The sequence below is a fragment of the Heloderma suspectum genome, chromosome 1, assembly GCF_057233095.1.
Source record: "Heloderma suspectum isolate Gila_16-S chromosome 1, 16-S_ref, whole genome shotgun sequence".
NCBI classification, from domain to species: Eukaryota; Metazoa; Chordata; class Lepidosauria; order Squamata; family Helodermatidae; genus Heloderma; species Heloderma suspectum.
In genome coordinates, this window is record NC_139458.1 from 351,157,951 (window position 1) to 351,184,566 (window position 26,616).

The 26,616-nt window shown below is 43.6% G+C and overlaps 1 protein-coding gene across 1 annotated transcript in view; it reads left to right on the forward strand.

Moving 5' to 3' along the window:
• TIAM2 (TIAM Rac1 associated GEF 2) overlaps nucleotides 1-26,616 on the forward strand; it is a 128,214-nt gene that overhangs the window by 59,724 nt on the left and 41,874 nt on the right. The window contains exon 14 of the mRNA XM_084827878.1: nucleotides 17,988-18,091. Coding sequence (XP_084684004.1) covers nucleotides 17,988-18,091 — 104 coding nt within the window. The remainder of the gene's footprint in view (nucleotides 1-17,987; nucleotides 18,092-26,616) is intronic.

Consider the following 26,616-nt stretch of genomic DNA (forward strand, 5'->3'; position numbering starts at 1 on the left):
ACTGAGGCAGACATGTTTACCATGAATTGCAGGCAGGGACACTTATTCTGAATTAATCTCTGTGAGAAGGTCTGTCACATTTATCAGATTATATGTGTCAGCATTTAGTTTATGCTTTTTCAAATGGTTTGTTATAGAAATGAGTGCAAGCAGCACAGCTTTGACTGAATGTATCATTTTAATGGGTTTGCCCTTTTGCCCTCGTGTACTCTTCCATGTTGTGCCCCGACTTTCTTTGCAGTGACTTACCAGCCTAGCTGTTAGTGCCTGAATCTAGGAAAAACTTCACTAGTCTTGACTTATGAATCCTGAGAATTTGTTTGTTCATCTAAGAGAGAGAGGGAGAGAGAGATCCTAGCCCCCTTTGTTCCCAATCTTTTCTTCAACCATGTAGCCAATGTCAGCTAAACATTTCAATATTAGGATTTACAGGATCTGTTGGCAGCATTTTGTAATAAGGGAGTGCCAGTTCTTTACACAGCACAGGTCCCTAAATCTCTCTTCATACCACTTGCTTCCTTTTCTTCTGCCCCTACAGAGTTGTGACCTAGATCAACCAGAGAGTGGCAATACAGTAAGGTAGAGGCTATGAACAAATGAGAAAACAGCTGGCAAGAGCATAGAAAAAGGCTTTGGCTGTGGGGAGAGAGTGTTTAAAGACCTTGGAAAGGATGGCACTGCAAGAATAGAGAACTGACTGGATGGGAAGAGGCTAGAACAGAGCAGATAGCGAAACTTTGAGAAGTGACAGTAGTACATGAGTGATGAAGAGATTTGATGCGGGAAGATGAGAGCTCTGTCTTTGCCTTGTTTAACTTGGGATGCTAGTGGGACATCCAGGAAGTAATGTCAGTCTGCAGGAGAGAAAAGAGAATCTGAAGGAAGAAATTGGGGCATAAAGGTAGACTTGGGCATCACCTACATCAAGGGTGGGCGACTTGTGGCACTGCAAATGTTCTGGCTCACACCTCTCATTATCCCTCACCATTGGCTGTGTTGGCTAGAGCTCATGGATGGTGCAGGCCAAAACAGGGACACAAGTTGCTGACCCATGATTCTACATAAAGGGCATTAGCAGAAGCAAAGAGAATGAATGAGATCACCCAGAGTGTCTAGAGGGAAAATAAAGTACAACATCAGAAAGAGAGAACCAAGGCAGTTTTAGGAAGAAACGTTAGCAAGAGCAGTTTTAATGCAATGCATGTGGAGACTGGACAGAGCAGATCGGTCATCTGTGTCAGTGGTAATGGAGGAGTTTATCCATGCATCAGGTGTAAAGGTGTGGTAAATGGTAATCTGCATTTTTCATTTCAAACCTTTGTGGAGCCCTGTGGTAGAACTTAAGACAATAGAATCGTGGAAGGAGAGAGAGAGGAGCTTTTAGCTAGTTTGAAGACTAGCATTTCTTCCAATGGTTGCAATGCAAACTGTGACTGAAGCTTGAGCTTTCTGGTTTCACAGCTACCCATGTCTTTGCTCGCCACCTGCCAATTCAGGCATTTCATTTTCTTCATGAATCATTCTTGGCTTACATAAGAAGCCTGGTAAAGTAAGCTGCCTACATTACTACATGATATGAAAAGGTATAAAATGGCCTCAAAGGCCACTAATTGTGGAAAGATTGGGTTTGCTTCCAATATTTCAGTAAGTCTAACCTTTGCTACAAATTTAAGCCCTTTGCCTTGATGCAAGATCTTTCTTCTTACAGGGCTCGCAAGTCAAACGATTCTTATTTATCTCTTCCGAATTCTGAATTACATTCCAAAACTTACATAAATAAGTTTCTCTACTTTGCATTTATTTATTTATTATTTATTTATTTATTGCATTTATACCCTACCTTTTTTCCTCTTGCAAGGAACCCAAGGCGGCTTACATTATCCTCCTCCTCTCCATTTTATCCTCACAACAACAACCCTGTGAGGTGGGTTGGGCTGAGAGTGTGTGACTGGCCCAAAGTCACCCAGTGAGCTTCCATGGCCGAGTGGGGACTAGAACCTGGATCTCCCAGCTCCTAGTCCAACACTCTTCCTACAATTCTTGTTGAGCCCAGGCCCATTCTGTTCTCCCCACTGGCACTTCAGTACTATGGAGCAGCTGCCTGTCCTATTTCAGGCATAAGAACTGTGCCAGAGGTATGTCAAAAACATCACATCAAATTTGCAACTACATTGAGAATTCTTTGTGTATAACTTTAAAACACACACACACACACACGGTTCTCAAGCAGCATTTTCCCCATAGGGATGTTCTGATTCTTGCCAGCTTTACAATCTCTTGCTGCCTATTAATACAGTTGCTAATTCATGACAGACAAAATTCTGCTACCTGGCAGAGTTGGGTCAGTGCCTAATGGTAAAGGTCTTTGTCTTAGGCAAGGATGGCCTTGAGTATACCCCTGCTGCCCCCCAGGTTTGTTGTAGTTGTGGTGGCAGCATTAAAACAATTGGTAGTTTGCTGCCACATTCAGCCACAAACCACTGTGGTGGCCTAAAATAGCCAAATGTAGCTTTAAAACAAGGTGTACAAAATTCAGTGGCAAACCACTGATTCTTTTGCCACTGCCACCACTAAAATTTAGCAGCATCCTGTGCTTATGTGTCCCCAGGGGCCCCTAAAGTTGCCCACCCCTGGTCTAAGGTGTACAGCTCTTCCATGTGCTCCTAAATTCCAGTACCTTCCACACATGGTATCAGGCCACCACAGATTATCTTAACTGCACCACAAGCATAAAGCAAGAACTAAAAAGTATGGATAACAAGCATGTGAGCCCAGCTGGATGTGTAACACACACACACACACACACACACTATTAAGGATTCAGCATTTAGAAGATGTTCTAAAAAAACACTTCAGGAATCTTTCGGATGTAAAGCACTAAGTCTGCAACATTTCTAAGTCCCAAGATGAATCGACGGCGGTGAATTTATGGCAGACAACTCATAAGAACATAAGAAGAGCCATGCTGGATCAGACCAAGGGTCCATCTAATCCAGCATTCTGTTCACACAGTGGCCAAACAGCTGTTGATGGGAAACCCAGAAGCAGGGCACAAGCGCAACAGGACCTTCCTGCACATGTTCCCCAGCAACTGGTGTACATAGGCATACCGCCTCTGACACTCATATGGCTTGACTTATGGTCTGGATCATTTTGGTCAATGTTTCTGCCATGCATTATTGGATATACATTTAAAATAAGAACATAAGAAGAGCTCTGCTGGATCAGACCAAGGGTCCATCTAGTTCAGCATTCTGTTTGCACAGTGGCTAACCAGCTGCCCACAGGAAACCCACAAGCAGGACATGAGTGCAACAGCACCCCTCCCACCCATGCTTCCCAGCAACTGGTACACAGAGGCATACTGCCTCTGATACTAGAGGTAGTGTATAGCCTTCAGGACTAGTAGCCACTGGTACTTGCTCCTGATGCTGGGATCTCTGGCAACTCATATATGCAGAACAGATAATTCAGGAAAGTGAGCCGAGCCACAGGCTACAGATTGTGCCTACCACATATGCATTATATAGTGAAGAAGTTAAACTTGTAGAAAAGTTCATCCATTTGAGATGCGCACTCCTGAGTCTTGACTCCCTCCTGACTTACACACGATCCTCTCATAGCCACTTTTATACATGCATAACAGAGACAACCACATGAAGCAAATCAGAGGGCCACATGCTCTCACTCATGGAGACAAGAAATATACAGAGACTCACACACAACAGTGCTGCTTGTGTAGACTGGATGCTGCTAGCTGATCCTCCAAGCTTCAGGCTCAGCGTGCTCTTTCTGCCCCATACTCATGTGCATGCTGTGCATATATGTGCAAAATTAACCGTCAGCTGACAAAATCTGAAAGGATGGAAAAACTAGCCTAGTTCTGTGAATTTTGGTAACAGTTAAGTTCCTCAGGGCTGGTGCAATAGAGGAAGAAGGATTTCTGTGTGTGGTCCAACTGTGCTTGTGTTGTGCTTATAGCCCTAATTGCCATCCCCTTGGTCCACCCGCCCCACCCAGTCACTCAGCCTACTTGGAGTTCAGTCCATTTTTTTCTTGAACTCAGTGGGACTTACTTTTTTGGTAGACATGTATATGATTGTGTACAGCACCCTGATTGTGCTGTAAGTGGGCTTTGTGGTGGAGCGGGGGTTTTAATCCAACTCTCCCTGGTTCGCATCCAGTATTCTGTTAGACCACATTGTCTCTCTTGATCTATCTATCCTATTGATTTTCAGTATCATATTAACTTTTTCCTGGAAGTTTGATGCTCCCTTGGAAATCAAAAGTAAAGATATGGTTATTCTGAATAAACAAAATATATTATACCGAAGTGCACCATGCTTTTCATATTAATTGGATATTTATTTATTGGGTTAACTTGGGCAAACACTAACATTGAGATTTCTACCAGGTTAATCAGCTAAGAGATTAATCAGTTGATTAGCCACAAAATATATTTCATCTTGATTTTGAAGCATATCATATCTGCTTTTAAATTCCTTAAATAATTTATTTTAATAAAGGTTACTGAGCAAGTGATCAGTGCATTAAGTTGATAATTAGCAACGCTGAAATAAAATTACTTTTATTTCATCAAAGTAATTTGTAGCTGTTGTGAAAGAGCATCTGAAACTGGAAATGTGCTTATTTTTTCTGTTTTGTTGAAAATAAAGTAACATGTTTATCTCCCAGGCTGAACTATTCAACCTCAGCAATGTTGCTAGCAAAGGGATAATTGTTTAGTTTATTAAACAGCTGTTTCCATTCTTCAAATTCAGTACAGTATTTCATTTGCCATTCCCTTCAACCTCTTTCCACTCAGTACTTAAATATCAGGACCACCATGATTTTACACCTTCTTGAGGCTTGGACCTGTTCCTGAACCAGTTAAACAGAGGGCTTCAGCAGCTTGCCTGCTTTTTGATTAAACCAGCTAGAAGAATATGAAAAACTCAGAGCTCCTGATTTAATAGCCTAATAAATCTGATCTTCATTTGTGGAAGTGCTACCACATGTGGTGATCCTTTTCACCCTAAGCTTTTCCTCCTTGCTTCTCTTCCTTCAAAATATAAACTAATTTGAGAGAGTGTTTTGAGGCTTTTCCCATATTTTAGCTCCGGAGTAGAAAGTGTGTTCTGCAAGTCAACCTTTTGTCAGCTTTTGCTTTCTATCATTTTTATTATAGATTTTGCTGCACAGCGTGTGCTTTTATCGTAAAAGTTCTCTGTGCGTGAATGCTCCTGCTCTAATATTCTTGAACCTAATTGATAGTTTTAATATACTTTGACCTAATGGTATTTTCACAACAGCCTTGATTCTTAGAGAAGAGGCCCAATGGACATGGATGGCACGTATCTTCTTCTTCTTCTTCTTCTTCTTCTTCTTCTTCTTCTTCTTCTTCTTCTTCACCACTGTCATCATCATCATCCAGATTACTTGTGGGTCCTTAAGTATAAACTGAAGAGGCTTATTGCTTTGAAATACAATCCACAATATGCAATGAGAGCATTTTAGGTCCTAAAGCAGGTGTGAGCAACATTTTGGCTTTCAGGGCAGCATATGGTCCTGGGTGGTGGATCAGGGACTGCACATAAGTGCATATATGTACACACACTTGCACACACACACACACACACATGAGATGAGATCAGTGTGGAGGAAGTTAAAGCCTTTCTACCCCCCCCCCCAAGTGATCCTGATTAGGAAGACAAGAACATATGAACCCCTCCTTGTAAAATTCCCTGAATGGTTCAAGGCAGTTGCATAGTAAATGCCTCCTCTGGAAGAACCTTGGAATACACTTGGAGCCAGCCTGCCCAGTCTGGACTGGTAAAAGTGGTAATGATGTACCTAGTTGGAGGAAAGGTCCATGTTTCAGGGCATTGCCTGAAGGAGTTGGTGATGCCCTGCCTACATTGTCTTTCCTCTATTACCATGTCCTGCTACATGCTCCCCTCTCCCCCAAGTGTCCAGATCCCCAGGCTGCTTCAGAGTACCCAGCTATGCAACTGACAGTACATGGGACTTCCCAGAAAGGGAGTGTCCTTGTGAACTGGGTGGCTCCTTGAGAAAGGGGAAGCAGCACATTGACAGTTTGCCTATCTCGCTGATCCTAACCCACAACTGGCTTTCCCTGCCAGAGGAGGGGAGGCAGCATTGCCTCGATCCTGACACCCCTCAGATGTCCTAGCAGCTCTCCTCAGTCATCCTTTCCCAGTCATGGCAGCCCTGTATGACTGGCTCTTTGCAAAAACAAGTTAATGCTTTTATGATGCACAATTGCACTATTTTTTTTAAACTACTAAATATTGCTGTGGCTACAAAGAAGAAATCGATAATTGTAAGGTAGCCAGGAGGGAACAGAAAACAATTGATTTAAAGGGCTGATTTCAGTAATGCTGGTAGCCAGGAGAATCAGGAGCTGCTTTAAACCACAACAAACAGGGAGATGTGTGATTTTTAGATCCAAACAGGACTTATTTCTAAGGGTTATACCAGACAGAGGAGTCCTGGTGTTAACAATTAGAAGGTATTGTGAAGCTATTCTGTCCTTTTTTCTTTCTTTTTTCCCCTTAATGGATTTTCCATTGTTAAGACAAAAATGGAAGAAGCAGTGGGAAAACACAGGAAGCTTACCAGTGGAACACGACAATGTCTGGACTAGGAATGTATGAGACGCTTGCTCCAGTTTGTTTTTAATTAGAACCCAGTTCACGATTAAACATAGATTCGGATGCAAGCTTGTAATGTGATTTGTGGGCGAAACAAAATATGTTTGACAGCATGTGTACATTTTGAAAAATGCACACAAATACACTTTAATCAATGGAAGAAGTATGCATACATTTCCAAGAAGCCAGTGTAGTGTAGTGGTGAGAGTGACGGACTGGGAGCCGGGAGATCCGGGTTCTAGTCCCCACTTGGCCATGGAAGCTCACTGGGTGACTTTGGGCCAGTCACAGACTCTCAGCCCAACCTACCTCACAGGGTTGTTGTTGTGAGGATACAACGGTGAGGAGGAGATAATGTAAGCCGCCTTGAGTTCCTTGCGAGAGGGAGAAAGGCGGGGTATAAATGCAATAAATAAATAAATAAGATGCACACAATTGATGCATACATTTGAAAAAAATATGCACAGAAATAAGCAGGGATTTTTGAGCAAAAAAAAGAAAGAAACAAAGTTTGCAACCTGGTATGGACTGAAATCAGAATGAGTTTATAGATGGAATTTGAAGAACTTAAGTGAGCTTGATTTTTGCTGATTCGCACATCCCTAATCTGGACCTTCTCTCCTCCACCATAAAATTGTGCAAATAAGGTAGGGCAGTGGCACAATAAAAGCATCATCTGGAACCACCCTAAGTAAATAGTACCTAGGATCTTGTCCATCAGGGTAGGCGTTGTGGAATTGTTATGGGGTACATAGCACTATGTTAAGTGTTGTGTGGAATCAGAGTTGTAATTCTGTTTCAGACTGATTGTGGAGGAGCAATGACTTCGCAGTGCTACTGTGAGAACATTTGTTTTCCTTTGAACCATTCACATGTCAACTGTTTTCCATGTTATGGCTGTTTTCCCTGACCCCTCCCCAAAGTTCTTCCATTCTTGTTCAGCATATATTATCTGAGTCAAATCTGGGTTGTTGTTGTTGTTGTTGTTTGTAGGCAGTATATACTCTGAATCTCTCACAGGCATGACCTAAAAACAGAACAAATTGCCTATGTAGCTCTCCTAATTTGCAAGAGCTTGGGCATGTATAATTTTGCTATGTCGTCTGCTTTTATTTTTAGTCCTCCACGCCCCTGTCCTCTATTTCTGTCAGTAGAGGAGAAGGTAAAGTGCACCTCCTTCCTCTGGCTTGGAAGAGAGGGAGTCTTCACCACCTACCAGACTCTTGACATTTGATAACACTTGATGTTTTGCTGATGAACAACAGGACACTTGTTCAAATGGATAAGGGTTCAAAATAGAACTACAAGTGGTGGGAAGACATCCTAGCAGGCAGATATTTAAAAGCAAGTTCCCCATTCCCCCTTAACCCTCATTGTAATTTCCCCTTCATTTGCAGAGAGAAGGATGTGCTGGTAAGAGCAGTGCTGATTAGCATGTAATTAAGCCTTCATTAATTTAAGTGGGCTAAGGCAACATGTGAAGGTTGCATCTGCTTGCTCCCTTTGTAGTGGAAGGACTTCCTTCCTCCATGAAAGACAGATGCATTTATTTAGTTTTATTCCTGGTTTGGGGGTGGAGTTCTGGCCTTCAGTATGGTGAAGAAACTCTGAGGAACATATATGGTCTTTGTGTTTCTCTTAATTTTGAATATGCCCAGATAGTTTTCATATTGCCTTGTTTATTGTATGGTCTGTACCTCTGGAAGTGCAGAGACTTCTATTTCCTTATGTTTGAGGAATCCATGCTTCCTTCCTTGAATACCCCATCTGTGCATGGTCTGCGCTCCTTTAATTGAATAATTAACAGTGAGGAACTGACTTGGGAAATGTGGTATTCTCTTTGATTTCTGGTGATTACATTATAATATCTCTTGAATGATGGTGAGTCATATATCAGCCTGCCAGCACAACACAACAGAGTGTAAGTAATGTAATTAAGAAGGCAACTTATCAAAACACTGGTGCATATGGGACTGAATACCATCAAGCACTGAGTTCCTTCAGCTCTTACTGAAACTGTCTGCCATTATTGGTGCTCAATGGCTTCCTGGTGGCTCTTAATTTGTATAAATTCACTGCAACACCTGTTCATGTAGTTTCATATTGAGAAAGTACATTTGAAGATGCAGAACTTCCGAACACATTAAAAAAAAAAGATTTATATCCAATGGTGGCTTTGTGCTTGTGGGAAGCACTTCTTGCGCAAGGTGGGGCACCCAACGTTAGCTGATCATACCTTCCCACAGCAGCGTATTGTTCTCCTGAAATATGCTCCTAATGGTTGGGCAGTCCCTTCAGAATAGTAAGGGATATGGTGCAGATGGCTATAGCAGGTGGGGGATCAGTGGAGGATTGCATGAACTGAAGCACTTTCCACTGATGTAGAGCCACTATTAGATAAATAAATTAAATAAAAATAAATTGATATAATTTTGAGGCTACAGCTAACGAAGAGGTCTGGCATCAGCCGTAGAGAACATATTAACATAACCTATTGGATCTGTATCAGCAGTTATATACTGATTAACCCCCTCTTTTTTTACTTTTTAATCATTTTGCATCCTGGAGGTCAAACAAGATCTCCAGTATTAGCTGCAGTAGGCTGCTGTTATACCAGTTGTTGGAGAACATGAGCAGGACACTTCTATTGCTCTCATGTCCTGCTTATGGGCTTCCCAGAGGCATCTGGATGGGCACTGTAAGAACAGCATGCTGGACTAGATAGACCTTTGGATTGATCCACTGCAACTCATCTTATGTTCTTAAGGATGCCACTGGCGCACTCAGAACCATTCTGCCAGGGTTGTTTCTGAGCGCAGGGAGTGGGATAGCAGTTCAGATTCTGAAGGAGAACTGCCAGACATGGGGGAGGTGTTTTCCCAGGCTAGTCCAGACATGACTGGCCCGGCTTCTCATGTTACAAACGCCCAGCTGGCTGAGGATGAGGGTTCTTCGTCAGACACCCCTGTGCAAACGGAAAGGGGGGAGGGTTGGAGAATCTGATCTAATAGACACCAGGCGCAGATGCAGAGCAAAGAGAGAGAAGGCCGGGGCGGAACTTAGATGGTCTACCCAATTGGCCTTGCGTGAGAAGCTGCACTCAGAAGCGTCATGGGAGAGAGGTTCCTCCCCCCCTTAAGTTAGGCTAGTGAGACCGCCTTCCTCTTCAAACGGTGGGCAACTTTCTTAACTTCCTTTTGAATTCCCTAAAGGCATTCCTTTGTAGACTGAGAGTCACTGAGAATTTGCATCTGTATGTCCCTGTGAAGAAATGGATTAAAAGCTGTAGATTGAAGCCTCTCATCTGTGTTTGTCTTCTGCATTGAAATAAGGTGGGGGCTAAAGGAATCCTGACAGCTTGCCCGCTGCCTCCTCTTTTTTTTCTCTCTCCTCCCTTCATCAGTCTCTTCCAGTGCCCGCGCTCTCAGGCGGCGCCATGGAACAGGCTTTGAACACAGTGACACAGGAGAACCAGGCTCTTCGCAATCAGGTCAATCAATTGATGGGTGCTGTTCAAGCATTACAAGTGGCCGCTCAACCCCCTCCAACCCCGATCCCTCCCCGTCAGAAATGCCCGGTAACTCTGCCAGAGAAGTTTGTTGGAGACAAGGGACTGTTTCAAATTTTCCGCGCCCAATCGGAACTGTATATGTGCCTCCGGCCAGAGGATTTCCAGATGGACCTGATTCATGTGGGGTTTATCAACCTGCTTTCCAGCATGGCGGCTAAATGTGCCTTGGCATTTCTCCTCGCTAATGACCCCTTGCTGGCAGACTACCAGGGTTTCATGAATGCTAGCGGGGCGGTTGGTGATCCCCTTCGTGTGGAGACAACAACTTGGGATATCCGTCGCCTCAAGCAAGGCAGGGACTCTGTTTCTAGTTATGCGACCAGTTTTTGCTTGCTGATGCAGGATTTACAGTGGAATGATGTGGCTCTTCTGGCCCAATTTTTGTACGGTTTGAATGACAAGATCTTAGATGAGCTAGCATGGGTGCCACGCCCACTGACGCTGGCTGAGCTCATCCAGTCGTGCCTGCAGATCAACAGTTGGCTGGAGGGGCGCTGCAAAGCCAAGAAAAGCTCTGTTAGTCAGGATTTCCCTCCTCCCATTCCCTCATGGCCACTGCCCCCTCCCTCCGCCACAGTCCTGCCGCAGGAGTGGAGGAGACCCCTATGCAACTGGGAGCAACCTGATCCACGCTGTCGCTGAAAGAACTGTACCGGCGGTGTGCTGAACTTCGGTGCTTCAGGTGTGGAAAGAAGGGTCACTTTGCTAGATTCTGCCGGTCCCGACTGACAGCCCCGCCTCACTCTCCACCTCCTGTCCCCCAAGCCTGACTAGGCCACCCCCCAAGTCTGTTGGGGGTCTCCCCAGTGAGGAGGGACTATCTGCAACTGGAGTACGCCTCCCACACATCTCTCCCTCGTCCCATCTGCTGTTTCCTGTGCACCTCCATTCTTCCCAGTGTGGGGGGAGAGATGTCATGGTGCTGGTGGACTCTGGGGCTACTACCAGTTTTATGGATGAAACATTTGCTCGGCAACGCAACATTTGTGCTCTGCTCCTGCCCGCCCTATTGAAAGTGGAGACTATCGACGGGTGTCCTCTCTCTTCTAGCAATAACTTGGATTACAACGCCAGTCACCCTACGTTCCCAGGGGCACGTTGAACAAATCCAGTTTCACCTGGACAAGGTGCCCCTTTACCCAATTGTGCTGGGCATATCCTGGCTCTCTAAATGCAATCCTCAGATTTCTTGGAAGCTTCATCAGGTGCAGTTTTCATCCCCCTACTGTCAACAGCATTGTTTCCTGGGAGCTAAGACAGCCCTGGCTCAAGCATTAACCCTTTCCTCTCCCTCCTTATCTTCCCCAAGCAATTTTTCTGCTCCGGTGACCCTACCAGAAAAATATGCGGCCTTCCGAGATGTTTTCAACAAGAAAGAAGCCAACCAACTGCCCCCCCCCCCGCCACTATGATTGCGCCATTGACCTGATCCCAGGAGCTACCATCTCGGCTGGGCAACTGTACTCCATGTCAGAAGCAGAACCCCGAGCTCTCAGGGAGTTTTTGGACACTAACTTGCAGTGCGGTTTCATTCGCCGCTCCATCTCCCCTGCCAGTGTTCCAACTATGTTCATGAAGAAGAAATCAGGGGAGCTCCATCCTGTCCATGACTACAGAAACCTCAATGCCATTACTGTCCCTGACAAATACCCCCTCCCCCTTATCCTTGAGATGCTGGAGCACCTGGGGCAAGCCAAGATTTTCACTAAGTTGGACCTGCATGGTGTCTGCAATCTGATTCGCATCTGGGAGGGGGATGAGTGGAAGATGACTTTCTCCTGCCGTTACGGATCCTACGATTACTTAGTCACGCCATTCGGCCTAGTGTCCACTCCCTCTGCGTTTTCATGTTTTATGAATGACATCTTCCGGGATTATCTGGATGCTTTTCTTATCATTTATTTTGATGATTTACTTATATTTTCTTTGGACCCCCACTCACATCAACATCATGTGAAAACTGTCCTACAGCGCCTCTGGGAGCATCGTCTCTTTGTTAAGCTGGAGAAATGTGCATTTGATTTGACATCCTTGGACTACCTGGGTTATATTATTTCAGCAGAAGGCATCAAGATGGATCCTGCAAAGGTCGAAGCATTCCTCCCCTGGCAGAATCCAGCCACAAAGAAGGACTTACAATGTTTCCTGGGCTTTGCCAGTTTCTACAGAAAGTTCCTGCCTGGCTATGCAAGACTGACAACTCCTCTCACAGACCTCCTCAAGGGAAAAAATCTCCCTTTCATTGGACCGCCTCCGCCCAACAGTCGTTTGAAGAGCTGAAGAGCCGATCCTTTTACATCCCGACACATGGAAGCCTTTTGTAGTGCAAACAGATGCCTCTGATTTTGCAGTGGGGGCCGTACTCTTCCAGCGAGGAACAGCAGGAGGTGAGCTGCAGCCTTGTGCTTACCACTCCAGGACATTAAGCTTGTCCGAGCAGAATTATACCATCTGGGAAAAAGAACTACTAGCCATAAAGTCCACCTTAGAGACGTGGCATCATCTTTTGGAGGGGGCACAGCACCAAGTTGAAGTGAGAACTGACCATCGTAACCTGGAAAATCTTCGGACCGCCTGAGCATTAAATCAGCGTCAAATTAGGTGGTCTTTATTTTTTTCACAATTTAATCTCAAGATCCGCCACGTGAGAGCTACCAACAACCAACAGGCGGACGCACTCTCCCGTAAGCCGGAACTGCAGCCGGGAGTTGAGGAGAGCCCCTCCCCTGCCCTGATCCCCCCCCCCCCAAGGTCTGGCAGCTACAGTTGAACCTAACTCTTGGATAGAGCTCTTTTGCACCAAACAAGCTCAGGATCCCTTTGTGCATGAAAAGGTGACAGAACTGGGACAAGCAGCTGGTGCCCCCAAGTCTACCCCCTTTTTATTGCAAAGTGGGCTGCTTTACCACTCAGGGCTATGTGCCTTCCAAATGTCTCTGAGAAAAAGTCCTCCATCAGTGCCCCAACTCCTCCACCGCTGGGCATTTTGGCTTCACTAAGACCTTATATGGCGTTACACGAGACTTTTGGTGGCCCCGAGTATGTCGAGATGTCAAAACCTATGTCGCCTCCTGTGATACCTGTCAACGAGCGAAGGACCCCACGGGTAAACCTGCTGGCTTGCTCCATCCCCTGCCTACACCCTCTGGCCCTTGGAAGCTGCTCTCCCTCCATTTCATCACTGACTTGCCCCGCTCACAAGGTAAGACCACCATTCTGAGGGTGGCGGACTTATTTTCTAAGATGGCCCACTTTATCCCATGCTCAGGGCTGCCCACAGCCAGGGACACAGCAGAACTCTTTTTGACACATGTTTTCTGGCTGCATGGCTGACCTAAGGGGCTTGTTTTGGATTGGGGGTCCCAATTCACGGCTCGTTTCTGGCAGGGGTTGCTTGCGCTGCTAAATGTGACACTCCGGCTTTCCTCCGCTCACCACCTCCAGATGGATGGGCGGACCAAATGCACCAGTGCCACACTGGAGCAATACTTGTGCTGTTATGGAAACTCTGGTGGAATTTGCTTATAACAATGCGTGCCATTTCTCCATGTGCCAAACTCCTTTCTTTGCCAGTTTTGGGTACCATTCTGAGGCCTCCCCCTCTTCACTCGGCCCTGCCTCGGTGCCTGCTGCCCATTAATTTTTAGAGGAATTGTGCTCTGTATGCTACCTCTTATGGGACAACATCAAGCAAGCTAAAGCAGCATATAAAGAAACTGCAGACCGGCATTGCCAGCCCGACCCTGCAGGTTGGGGACTGGGTATGGTTGTCCACCCGATACCTCCGTTCCCTCCCCCACTAAGAAGCTCGCAGTGTGACGGACGGGCCCTTTCCAGATTACAGCGCAGATTAACCCTGTTGCTTTACAACTGGCTCTCCCCGCCTCCCTGAAGGTGCATCCTGTTTTCCATCACTCCTTGCTTTCCCCACTGGTCTCCGGCGACCCCCATCATTCTGACTGCTCCCCCCTGCCTCCGGTGTTGGGGGGGGGAGGAGGAGTTCGAAGTTGCTGACATCCTGGACTCGCACATTTCCAGGAGTGACTGCAGTACTTGGTGGACTGGGAGGGGTATGGGGACAAACATTCCTGGGAACCAGCTGAACATTTGCATGCTCCTATGCTGCTGCACTGTTTCCACCAGCAATACCCCCACAAGCCTGGTGCCCCATGGGGAGAGAAGGAGGGGGGGCCTCATGGAAGCAGGGATGATGTCAGGGTTGTTTCTGAGTGCAGGGAGTTGGGATAGCAGTTCAGATTCTGCAGGAGAACTGCCAGACATGGGGGAGGTGTTTTCCCAGGCTAGTCCAGACATGACTGGCCTGGCTTCTCACATTACAAACGCCCAGCTGGTTGAGGATGAGAGTTCCTCATCACACACCCCTGTGAGAGACAGCGAACAGAAAGAGGCGGGGGGTTGGAGAATCTGATCTAATAGACACCAGGCGCAGATGCAGAGCAAAGAGAGAGAAGGCTGGGGCAGAACTTAGACGATCTACCCAATTGGCCTTGTGTGAGAAGCTGCGCTCAGAAGTCTTATAGGAGAGAGGTTCCTCCCCCCCTTAAGTTAGGCTAGTGAGACCGCCTTCCTCTTCAAACGGTGGGCAAATTTCTTAACTTCCTTTTGAATTCTCTGAAGGCATTCCTTTGTAGACTGAGAGTCACTGAGAATTTGCATCTGTATGTCCCTGTGAAGAAATGGATTAAAAGCTGTAGATTTAAGCCTCTCATCTGTGTTTGTCTTCGGCATTGAAATAAGGTGGGGAAAAAGAATCTGGGCACATTCATAATAAGTAGACCTTCTGGAAATGTTGGATAGAACCATTGCTTTACTCTCTCTCAGCTTTTACAACATGGGCGCAGAACTTCTTGCAGCCTGAGGGATGTATTACATTTTGGAGAAGATCTCAGGGGTTGCATTCCAGTGGTGGGTGGGGCCAAAGGCAGAAGAGGTGAGGCCAAAAATATGAGCATATTTTAGCCTATAGTTCTTAATGTAAGTAACTGAGGCTTAAGAGGGACAGTTCAACCTCTTAGAATGGAGAAAAAATGCACAAAAGCCAGGAAACCACCCACAGATTGATGGCTGTGGAAAGGGGTGGGCCAGGGGAAGGGGCGTGGCTTTCTGGGAACTCCCAGAGGGCCAGATTTGGACCCTGGGCCTGAAGTTCTGCACCCCTGCTTTAGAAGTTCCACAGATTTCCTATATTTGTTAGGGTCTCATTGCAGTCTAGTAGCTTAGGAAACACAGTAAACAGTATATTTATTATTATTATTATTAATTACATTTCTATACCACCCCATAGCCGAAGCTCTCTGGGCGGTTTACAGAAGTTAAAACATTAAATACAACATAAAAAGTTAAAAAGCCATTTACATAAAAGCACACAGACAATATACACAAACAACATCTAACTAAACATTATAGTTATTTAGGTAGGTACTTAAGAGAGCAATCCTATGGCTTCTAGACAGAGGCTAGACAGCCATAGGATATCTGGCTTTCTGGGAACCAACCTCCTTCACTTCCGCGCTGCCTCGGAGGCAGCGTGGAACAGCCCCACGCTCTGCGCTCGCAAGAGGAGTGTGGAGTGGCCGAAAAGGGCTCTTCTGGGAGGAGTTCCGGGGCAAGGCGGGCAGAAATTCTATTCTATTCTATGAATCTATGAATCTATGAAAATGCCTGTACGACACATCAAATGTGTCGTACAGCAGCCTCCTCCCCCGCTGAGCCCTCCCTCAGCTAGACAGCTGCAATCGGCTGTCTAGCCGAAAATGCAGGGCAGGAGAAGCGCAGAGGGAACGATCCCCTCCGTGCTTCTCCTGCCTTGCATTGGATAGGCGAGTTTGGAGGCAGCCGCCTATCTGAATAGGATTGCCCCCTAAGATATGTAAGTACTGCTTTTCAGGCAGGCCTCACAAAACAATTTACAGAAAATTATTAAAATCCTAAGCATCAACAAAAAATGCAATAAAACTCAAACAAACAACTGTTTGTTCTGAAGAAGTGTATCCGCATCTTTGCCTATCCTCTCGGGACAAGATTTTTGTGCCGAAACTCCTCTGGAGGCAGTTGAGGGAGAGAGGACCACTGGGAGATAGATGGTGGCAGCTGACCAAACTGCACCTGCTTCTTCTCCCCTCCACTCATGGCAAGATTGTGGCTCTATTAGCAGAAAGGTTGCTTTGGGCTCTCTTGCTGTAGCCCAGTAAAGGTTGTAGTGGTCCAGTGATGGTAGTCGTCCATTGGTGATAGCAAGCAGTGGGTACATATACATATACATTCAAATTGGGTAGAGGTGACCAATGCATATTGCTTTTGTTAATGTAACACACCTGGACACATACGCACACACTTGCACAAAATGCAAATGCTGGACTGATTGGCAGGTCCTAGTATTGGTCTCATAGCCTGAAGCAGAAATACCTGAAAATGTGGTGCAAATGTCATAAAAACTCAGAGACCAGAGGGAATCTGAAATTTGCTCCACAGCCTAAGGTGATTATGTTCAAACTCTGTTCCTACGATCAGTGGAATTTCTTAGAAGTTTGTTAGGGTGTCCCTGCTGAGAATAGTTGCAGTGGTGACAAGTTGCTTGTAGGACATCTTGTGAACTCTTTCTCATTTTCTCCTCCAATGTGTGCAGATAAACGAGTGTGATGGCTGTGTCCCAGAGTACACCCAATTTAAGAGATATCATAACAGGCCCAATAGGCCTGGCTGATGCTCTGGGCAGAAAGTAGATCTCCAGGGGCAGTACCAAGTGGGGAACTTACACCCCCGCCGATTCCCTTCCGCAAGCAGTGGGTCCTGACAATTCTGTTGTGCAAGTGGGACCCACCACTTAAGCAAGGGAGATTTAGTGCTTCCTAGAGGAAGCCCCGAAATGAGCAAAAAAGCTTGTTCTGGAAGGAGACAGGTTGGTGTCCCTTATGTGAGCTCTGCCGACCTGCCTCCTTCCAGAAATGAGCTCTTGCTTCTTTGCCCATATTCCTATCTTACCCTTTATCATACAAATATGTTCCAGTTTTCTCGGTTGTGCAAAATATAATAATTTTGATCAGATTTATGCACATTTGCATAAGCTATATATACTTCTGAAGAATCCGGTTGCTTTCAGTGGGAAAATTTGAAGTATTTTTGTTTCTTGGGTGGAAACTGGCTCCACTTGTATTCATGATGTCTTGTCTTTTGCCAGTATCAGATATTTCTATCTAGTGGACATCCTTGTGCATGCTTATAGCCAGTTTTCCAAACTGTTGTTCTATAAGGCAGTAGTATAAGAAGGAAGCAAAAGTGATTCTCCCCCCACCTCCCCACCCCTAATTTGACTTACTAAGGAATTTAAGAAGCACGCCATGTTGTGGAACGTTGTGTTCGTCCCAGAGAATCGTTTGATATATGCAATCATTTTATTGGTTGTTCCCTTCAACCAGCACAAAGTGTGCTACATTGTAGACAGATGATGCTACATTAGGAACTGAGGAAGGAGAGTTTTATTCTAGCAGATCAACTATGTGCAGATCAAATATAACTTCAGAGAAGCTGTTTTATCTGTGCTGCCTTTTTTTCTTTTAAAAAACTGCAGCAGAAGCAAGTTTTCAGTACTGTTTTCAGTACTGTTTTGAAGTTCCACCCCCACCCCACCTTGGACCATTAGAGAGTGTCTGTGAAAGAAGAAAAACATACTTTTTCTACTTCTGATAAGCTAACTCTTTGATGATTTGTTCATTTGCATGCAGATTTCAGCAATGTGCCTGATGTTACTGCAAGTCTGAAAAGAAGCAGCACAGATGGTACTCTGGACCAGGTTCCACAGAAGGAGAGACTTGAATTACCTTTCAGGGTAAGACCATGTCCTAAAAGTTTGAGCAGATCAATCAGTGATTAGAGAAGTGTAGAAGACTTGTTGACAGCTCTTGTGTGGGGAGTAATACAGCAAACAAAGAAAAATACTGTGCTCATTTGTCTCACATTAATCCATAGTACCTTTAGGAACCTAACACCCATGCCTATAGTGCTCACTGTGGATATCGGAAGACAGTGAAACAATTTGCATGTCACAGTGGCAATTCCTGGGCTGTTTAACCCAGGAATTGCAGGGATGAGTGGAGTGTGTGAGTCGCGTGCTTATTGTTTCTGCTTTAATTAATAACCCTAGAACAACCTGTTTCTGCATTGTTTTGTGATGTGCAAACCTGGAAACTCTGTGCTGTGCTGTTAAATACTCGAGAGTTAACCCAACAATGAAACATGGGCAATTGTTGCATCAATTCTGGGTTGTTTAACCCATAAACAACTCAGAATTCCATGTTCACACATCATGAAACAACCAAGGAATGGGGCATTCTTGGTTGATAATTAAAAGTGGAAACAAACACACTGCTTTCACGCTCTGCTCAGCCCCACAGGTCCTGAGTTAAACAGCCCAGCCACAGTGATATGTGAACAAGGTCAGCAGCTTAAAGGAGCCAAATACATTTTAATATATCATTGTGAAGGTGAATGAAGTCTGTCCATGATTATTGTTCTTGGTGATAAATCATAGGGAGACTTGGTTCAAATTTCCCACCTATTAAAATGGAAATAACTTAACAGTCACAGGATTATTGCCAGAATGAATGAGAGAAGAATTGTAAAGCACATTATGTACTTAAAAGTGCTCTAGAAATTGTTTTTAATAGTACTTCCTTTTTGTTCTCCTTCAGCTGCTTTGGATTTTTATTTTTATTTTACTATTTTAAAGTTAAGAGGATCACAGTTATTTAGACCAAGACTTGAAATGATATTAATTTTTGTATATTTTAAACATGTGGTCAGTCAAGTGTGTTGGCCTGATTTCATGCTAGATTTGGTGCGTGCGTGCGTGCATATTGTCAATGGAAGAGGAGTTCTTGTTTCTCATGCAGCTTTTGGCTGTTTTTCCCCCTCCTTCTCTACTCTGTTGTTTGTCCTGGTAGAACAAAAAGTTAACTAGAGGAGCTTCACTCAGTGCCTGCCTAAGGAATACATGGAACAAATGCGTCAAGGGGGCGAGTAAGGAGACTAGAGCAGCATTGCAGTGCAGGGCAGGTTGTTGAGAAGTGAGTAAGAAGGTATGCTTTTTTAAAGATGGAGGGCATTCTTTGGAGCCAGAGGATGAGTTCTGACCAGTATGTAGCTTCCTTGGTGCATTTGGTTCCTCCCTCCAAGGCAGGCAAAGAAAAACTTCCTGCCTGTAACAACACTTTCATCCTTGCACAAAGTTGCTTAGGAAACTTTTACTGCTGCAGTTTTAACATATTTTTATTGTTAAGGAAGTCCCAAGTTCTAAACTTATCAAGCAGCAGCAGAGCTTCTTCCCAGATACTTTTATAGTCTATGCAAGTGCTGAGGTAGGCTCTGTGGTGTGGTTGCTTCAACTCTTGCTTGGGTTGTGCAGGACCAATCACAGACATTCCTGGCTACTGCTTCTGCCAACAGTCACTGTCTCTCTCATACTGCTCCTCTAACCTGTATCACTCAGGAACCCCATGTGGTTTAACTCTGAGAGAAATGCTGGAAGAAGGAATGCTGGATCCAAGTCCTTGTGGATCCCCTTTGCCACTGCCCCTTATTCCTCTAACAACACCCTCATTCATTGGCTCCTCCATTTCCCCACCCTCTCCTCCTCTACTTACCCCTCTCCCTCTGATCCCTCTACAGTAAACTAAAACAAGTCTTATAAAAGGGGAATTATAGTGATGTACTGGACAGGCCCTTTTCTACAAAACACCTGGGTAAAGGATTTACTGGTCTTTTTAAAATCAGTTTTTTCTTGTGAGTTTCAACAAAACAAAAGATCAGGACTTACTGGTCTTGATCACAGACTAAAGTATACATTTGTATTGCTCCACTGATTACATTGCATTTGTGTTGATGGTGCTTATATCCTTTTGAGTGCAATGCCAAGCACACTTACTGGGGAGCAAGCCACATATTGAACATAGTGTACTGCTGCTTTCCACACTCATTAGAGAGGAACTGCTTGTGCCAAAGCATGAGGAAAACTCAGCTTTCAGGCAGTAGTATGTATGCATATATTTTATTTCTCTTAGTTGCATTCTGTGTCCTGATGCACCCCAGGTGACTTATAGTAATAAAGAACTCTAGAACTCTAAAATCTTATAAGAAGGTAAAATAAAACAACTCACATCATTTTAAAACCTAGCAGCTGCCAACCTAACAAAACCCAGAAACCAGCAGTCAGTATACCATATACCACAATTTAAAAAAGGACTTTAAAAAGGAGTAAAAAATATTTTCACCTGCCATTTCAAAGCAACCAGGGAGCTAGGCTGATCTCCTTTTTGGCAGTGAGTTCCTGAGAGTGGGTGTAGATCCCTTGTCGATCTTATTTTGGAAACAGACGAAATGTGAAACAGATACTCACTCCCAGATTGTGAAGGACAGGGAGAAAGGTATGAGAGAAGACACTCCTTAAGATACACCACCTGGCCTTTGACAATTAAGATGCTGTTTGATACGCTAAAATGACCAAAGGAGAAGGCTACCCCCAAATGAGAACTAGCAATCAAAGGAAGCTACAAAAACAGGCATAACCACTTGGTGTAACAGTAAAACAAACGTACTAACAAATATCAACAAATCAAGGCAGAATCAGCCCTTCCTTGGATGCTGCTAGCTTACCAATTGTCTCTTTAAAACTAGGGGTTGTGTCCCTTTATCTGACATTACCCTAAGGTACTATGCTCAGGCGAAAAGCAAATGGGTGGATCCAGATGGACCGGGGGAAAGCATCTAGTCACATGAACATGTTTTTGATTCTCCATCTTTGCTTTACACATTCCTGAATATCAATAGATCTTGGAGCCTATTATGAGGACCAGTTCAGCATGTGGAAGCCATGGGAAAGGACTAGCCGCTGTTGATTTGGACCTGTTTTAGGTTATGGCAAACTGGTCATGTGGGTCCTCTGCCATGGACCAAGGTCATCTTTTTGGTCTGACAGAGCTAATCCACATTTTAAGATGGTTTGCAATGGCATGCCAAAAATCAAATTTAGTTGGCCATGCTACATCCAACTACTTTACCCCAGACACAAGTAGCCAGGAGTCAACATAGGCTAGCCATTTTCCACAGCTACTACATGATGATTTGGATGTGCAAACAGGCCATTGCACCAGTTTCAGTTGATGAAAAGGATCTGGACAAGTATGGAGGGAAGGGTTATATTTTTTTTTAAGATGTGCAGCTGAATGTTTGCTTTCATAATACTGGAACAATTTACAGGGAATTGCTTTAAGGAAGTGAACCAGGAAGAGTAGCAAGAAATGAATGTACTACATGAGGACAAAAAGCACTAGAAGTCTAATGGGATATACTATGCCTCTCATGTCAAGTCTATAGCTCTAGTTCATCTTTTAGTCATCTAGGTGTTTAGCCAAACTCAGAAATTCTCCTTCAGTGGAGTTCTATAGGTGGCTTACAAGTCTACTGCCCGCAAGAGCCTGTTGGTAGGAACAAAGGATGGAAATCTTTTGGGTGCTGATATACAGGTATTTGCTCCAATGCTCCTCTTGTTCACTCAGTCAAGGAGTGCCTATCAGGTTCTATTCTTCAGCCAGATTTATCTTTTGCATCACCATAAAACAACACAACAATGGAGGAAGATGTTGCATTGGTTAATTAGTGAAAATGGATCTCATCCAAATGGTTCCTTTGTGCTGGAATTGAGTTAGAGGCAGTACCCAGAGTTTTAGTTGTGGAAAGATATATTACTGTCTGAAGTTCCATACACTATCCTCTGGTTTTACCCTGTGGCTTTGTGGTGTTAATGGTGAAGTAGCATATCTGATGCCCGAAGAAGACTCTGGAACCAACCTTGAATTTTGTTTTAGGATTATAAGGATTAAAGTAACTTCTTGCACATTTTGTAAGGATGTGCTGCGTTCTGCTTTTGAGTCTAATTTCCGTACCATTTCTGTGAAAATCCCCACTCTATACTTTCTCTCTTCAATTTTACCCGTTTAGTTGTGCTGACAATCCAAAGGGAAGTCTCAGTCCATTCTTCACCTTTGCCCCAATTTTCTTGATCAGCATAAAATGGAAACAGGTTAATTATGTGTGTTCTCTTGTCTTTGTTTTAAAAAACAAAACACACCAATCAATACGTAATTTGATAACTGAAAAAAGGGGCAGCTTGTCTAAAGAATTTCTGCTCCCTTTGTCCTCTGCTCTGGAAGCCTAGAAATAGTAGCATTTCATTGGAATGGCTGCACTTAAAAACAATGTATTTACAGTGAAATCAGTGCAAACCGTAAGTTGATTTTTGTTCTTTACATTTATTAGCAGATGTAACTTGAGTAATTGGGAAGGCATAAGCAAGTGGCGTGTGTGTGTGTGTGTTGGTAGGATTGGTACTATTATTCATGATGTTAGAACACTTTGCCCCAGATAATGTTGCTGATGTTTTAAATAGTTATTTTAGGATGTTCTGGTTTTTTAGATGCAGTGGAAAAAATGGGTTGCAATCAAACACTTCCAGACTTGGATGAACCACCAACTATAGCAGAGGCTTTGACAGCCCTACAATTTCTACAAATGGCTTATAATCAATTGCCGATGTTGTTTTTTTGGTCGGAGGGTGCCTGTTATTGTCAGAGCAGTTTGTATGACACTGTCGTATGCATGTGTGGAGAGAGGGCAGGGGGTGAATTTAAAAGTAGTCTTGCTGTATAGATCTTGTGAGTGAAAACAGAAAGAATACAATGATGTGTGTTTTCTTAGCTTTGTTTTAGGAATCCTCATAAATAGTCTTAAGATGTTTGTAGCAATATACTATTGAAAAGGCTTGATTTCCATCTCCAGCTTTGTATTTCAGCATGACTTCACTGAATGCACTTTTGTGAAGGTACAGTGGCAGAGGCATCTTGTCATTATGTAATACTGTAAAGTGTGGGGCTATGTGAAAGCATGATGCGGAGAAGACGGTGGTGACGTTAGTAGGTTTTCAGTGCAGATAGGAAGAACAATCAGTTCTTTGGGAATTGTTTCGTGAAACAGAGATTGCTAGAGGTGCTCAGTTCCAAGCAGCCAACAGCTTTAGATATAATCAGTGGGCTTGGAGGGAGTAGAATCTCTGAATCTCTTTCCTTAACATATGTAAGTAATGAAATAGAAACTCTAATTGATCTAAACTTCACACAATTGTGTGTGTATGTGTGTGTATGTGTGCGCGCATGCGCGTGTCTGAGTTTGTTTTAGTCCTTTTTCTTGTTGTTGTATCATTTAAAACTTAAACAAAATAATGCCTATATTTCTTTAATGCTGCTTTGGAGGTAAATGGATTTCACAAGGTGTGCATTCTTTGGGGGTGCGAGGAGACTTTGCTTTTATTTGTACTAAACATATTTTACATTAACTAGAAGTCTAATGTGTTTTTCCAGTCCAGGGTGAATGGATCAACAGAAATAGTTTCTGCCTGTGAATCTAAACTTGAATTAAGACAAAAGGAAACTGAAAGGCTGTTTAATTTGCTCAAAAGGAAATGGTTTCCCCTGTAAGAAATGAGTTACAAATAGATGTGAAAACCTACATGCTCTTGATGATGATCCTTTACTGTTGTGCTGTTTTCCTTAGATGTCCTCCTTTGGGAAGTCCTGACTTCTTTCTTTTCAAAAATAAGTTGCTTCTGTGAAGGTCGTTTTCCTTCGGAATTGCAGTGCAGTGTGTTATAAGGTTATGGAGTATGTATATGTGTGTATATATATTATATCACATCCATTCATACATCCATTCACTAAGATGGCAAACTGCTTTATGGTAATAGTACATACTCTCAGCAGTTGTTGCTTTGAAAATGTAGGAATATTGATAAAAGAATATAAGACCTTGAAATAACTGAGACTGCAGCATAATTGCTGATTGGATTGTGTGTACTGCGTTGAATCATGTCTGAGGACCTCTGTGCTCTCTGCGTTTGAGTAAGTGCTCATATATACTGGCAATAGTCAACATCCATAAATTATCTATACACTGTAATGCCATGTTCTGTATGTTGCCTAATGAGACATTTATTCTTTTTATGCATATCAGCTGGAAATATTTTATAGCCCAATCCTATGTTTGTTGACTTGAAAGTAAGTCCCAGTGAGTTCAGTGGGATTTATTCCCAAAAACGTGTGCATAGGATTGCCTAGGATTCTTATAGGATATGGCTTATATTAGAAATCTAAGAGCAGTTCATTGTATTATTTTATCTTTTTACTATCTGTTGAAATACAGTGTAAATCAACACTTAAAAATTATATATCTATCTTTTAGAACAAAAGAACCCAGTGCAAAAGCTTTCTTACAGAATTGCTGTAATGTTTTAACATATAAGTGAGTGTTTCCTCAAATTATAGCTGATTATTACCATTTCTTCCTAGTGCTAATCTATAAATGTGTGTTTAAAATTTTCATACTGTTCACCAGATGACTATGCCACTCACCAGGTTGTGTATATGTGTGTGTGAGGTATTTGTTTCATGGAGTTCTTTAAATTAGCACAAGAAGCACAAAAGGATGCTTCCAGACAGAAAAATTTGTAATTGTCAGGCATGCTGGAATGGCAGATCAGTTTGCTTATTGCAATGAGAAAGGGGCAACAATAGGTCACTCATATGCCCTGAATATTGTAGTTGTGATTTAAAAGCATTGATGGGTCACTCTTGAGACTCTCTTTAGTGACTATGATGAAATCATGCTGACAGAATGAAATCAGCAAGTAAGAGGTAAAGTTAGTGGGATTCTAGTTCAACTTCTCTTTGCCCTCTGTGGATCTCATTCATTTAAAACCCATTTGTCCCTTAAGCTTTTTGTACTTCTAATAAGACACGCTTCGAATAAGGCTTTTTTTTTTCTTGAAGAGGTAGAAGAATTTTAGCATGAGCCTGGAATCTGCATGGTTGATGTCGGTGACAGCATATAACAAAAGCCATGGAATAATAGAGACAGGAAGCAATTGCTGCATACTAGCTGTCACAGTGGTGACTGAATTTGGCTCGAGAATAAATCTAGAAAAACTCAGTGCAAATGCTTCCTGAGTTGGAAGCTGGATAAACTACTGAGTTGCAAGCTGGATAAACTACTAGAGGCAGAATCCACCCAAACCAAATGTCAGCAAAGGAATTAATATCTTCATAGAACAGCTACCAATCTGTGAATGGATGTTGGCTGCTCAGGAAAGTGGGAAAACAGAAGTAGCATTACCTTTATTTTCTGAAACCTTATCCCTTTTCATTCTCTGTTGCTGCCCACTAAGATGGCTTTGGAAGATCATTTTCCCTCTCCTGTTTCCCCTTGCAATCAAGGTAAAATGATATCAGTTAAGGATTTGACAGTCACATGGACCCAACATATAAATCAACTTTGTGGCCAACATGCTTTCCAGTGTACAACATAATTTGGATCCAGGTGTTTCTTAAAGTCCTTAATCTTGGACTGTAGCCAACAATACTGTCATTCTGAAGTGCACTCAGAGGTTGGGCGTGCCAGTTCAGCTTGTCACATTTTCTTTCAAAAGCAGCTGCATCTCAAGCTGCTTATCCCACTTGGATAAGAATTAGCTTGCCAAGCCATGAAGGGAGTCTGCATGTGGGTGCTCTCTCTCTCACGCACACTCTCACACAATATCGTTTCCTTAGTTCTCTTAGCATGTATGGCTGACCATTTCTCTGGAGCAATGGGAGCAATTTCACTTTTATCACTAACATGTAACCAGCTTTCTTCCTGCTTTGTAGCTTAATAACTGTACTAACATAATCAAGGGGAAGCAGGATGTCTTGCTATGGGGGTGGAGGAAGCCCACTGGCTCTTGTTTTTCCAAATTCCTAATGGGAGCTGTCTCCTATAGAATTTAAAGGATATGTGAAGTTAACTAAAAAAGACTGCAAGCACTATCTGTTCTAATCAGTCTCCCACTTAAGGAAATATTGGGTGGGGTTATTTCTAAAACGGCTACACAAACTGTGGTTGTGCATCCCTTCTTTCATATATGAAAATTTTGGCGGAAAAACTTATTTAAAAATCAAAACATGCTCTCATCATGTGGGGTAGGTGGGAGAGTGAGAGCACAGTTAGGCCAAATTGTACCTTTGTTGTAGCAGAAGTGGTCATTGAGGTTGTTCAGATGATTGGCATGGGAAACAATGCAGCGTCAGTTGTTTCCCCCACCCCCATGTGTGCCAGTCGTGTGACTAGGATTACCCTAAAACCCAGCGTGGGCATAGTGCATTTTCACCCACCTGACAACCCGTACTGCAAGCCGTGGGTTGTAGGGTGAGTGCAGATGCACTATGCTTTCACCACATGCAAGGTCCGGATGATACGGCAACCTGCGACACCGCG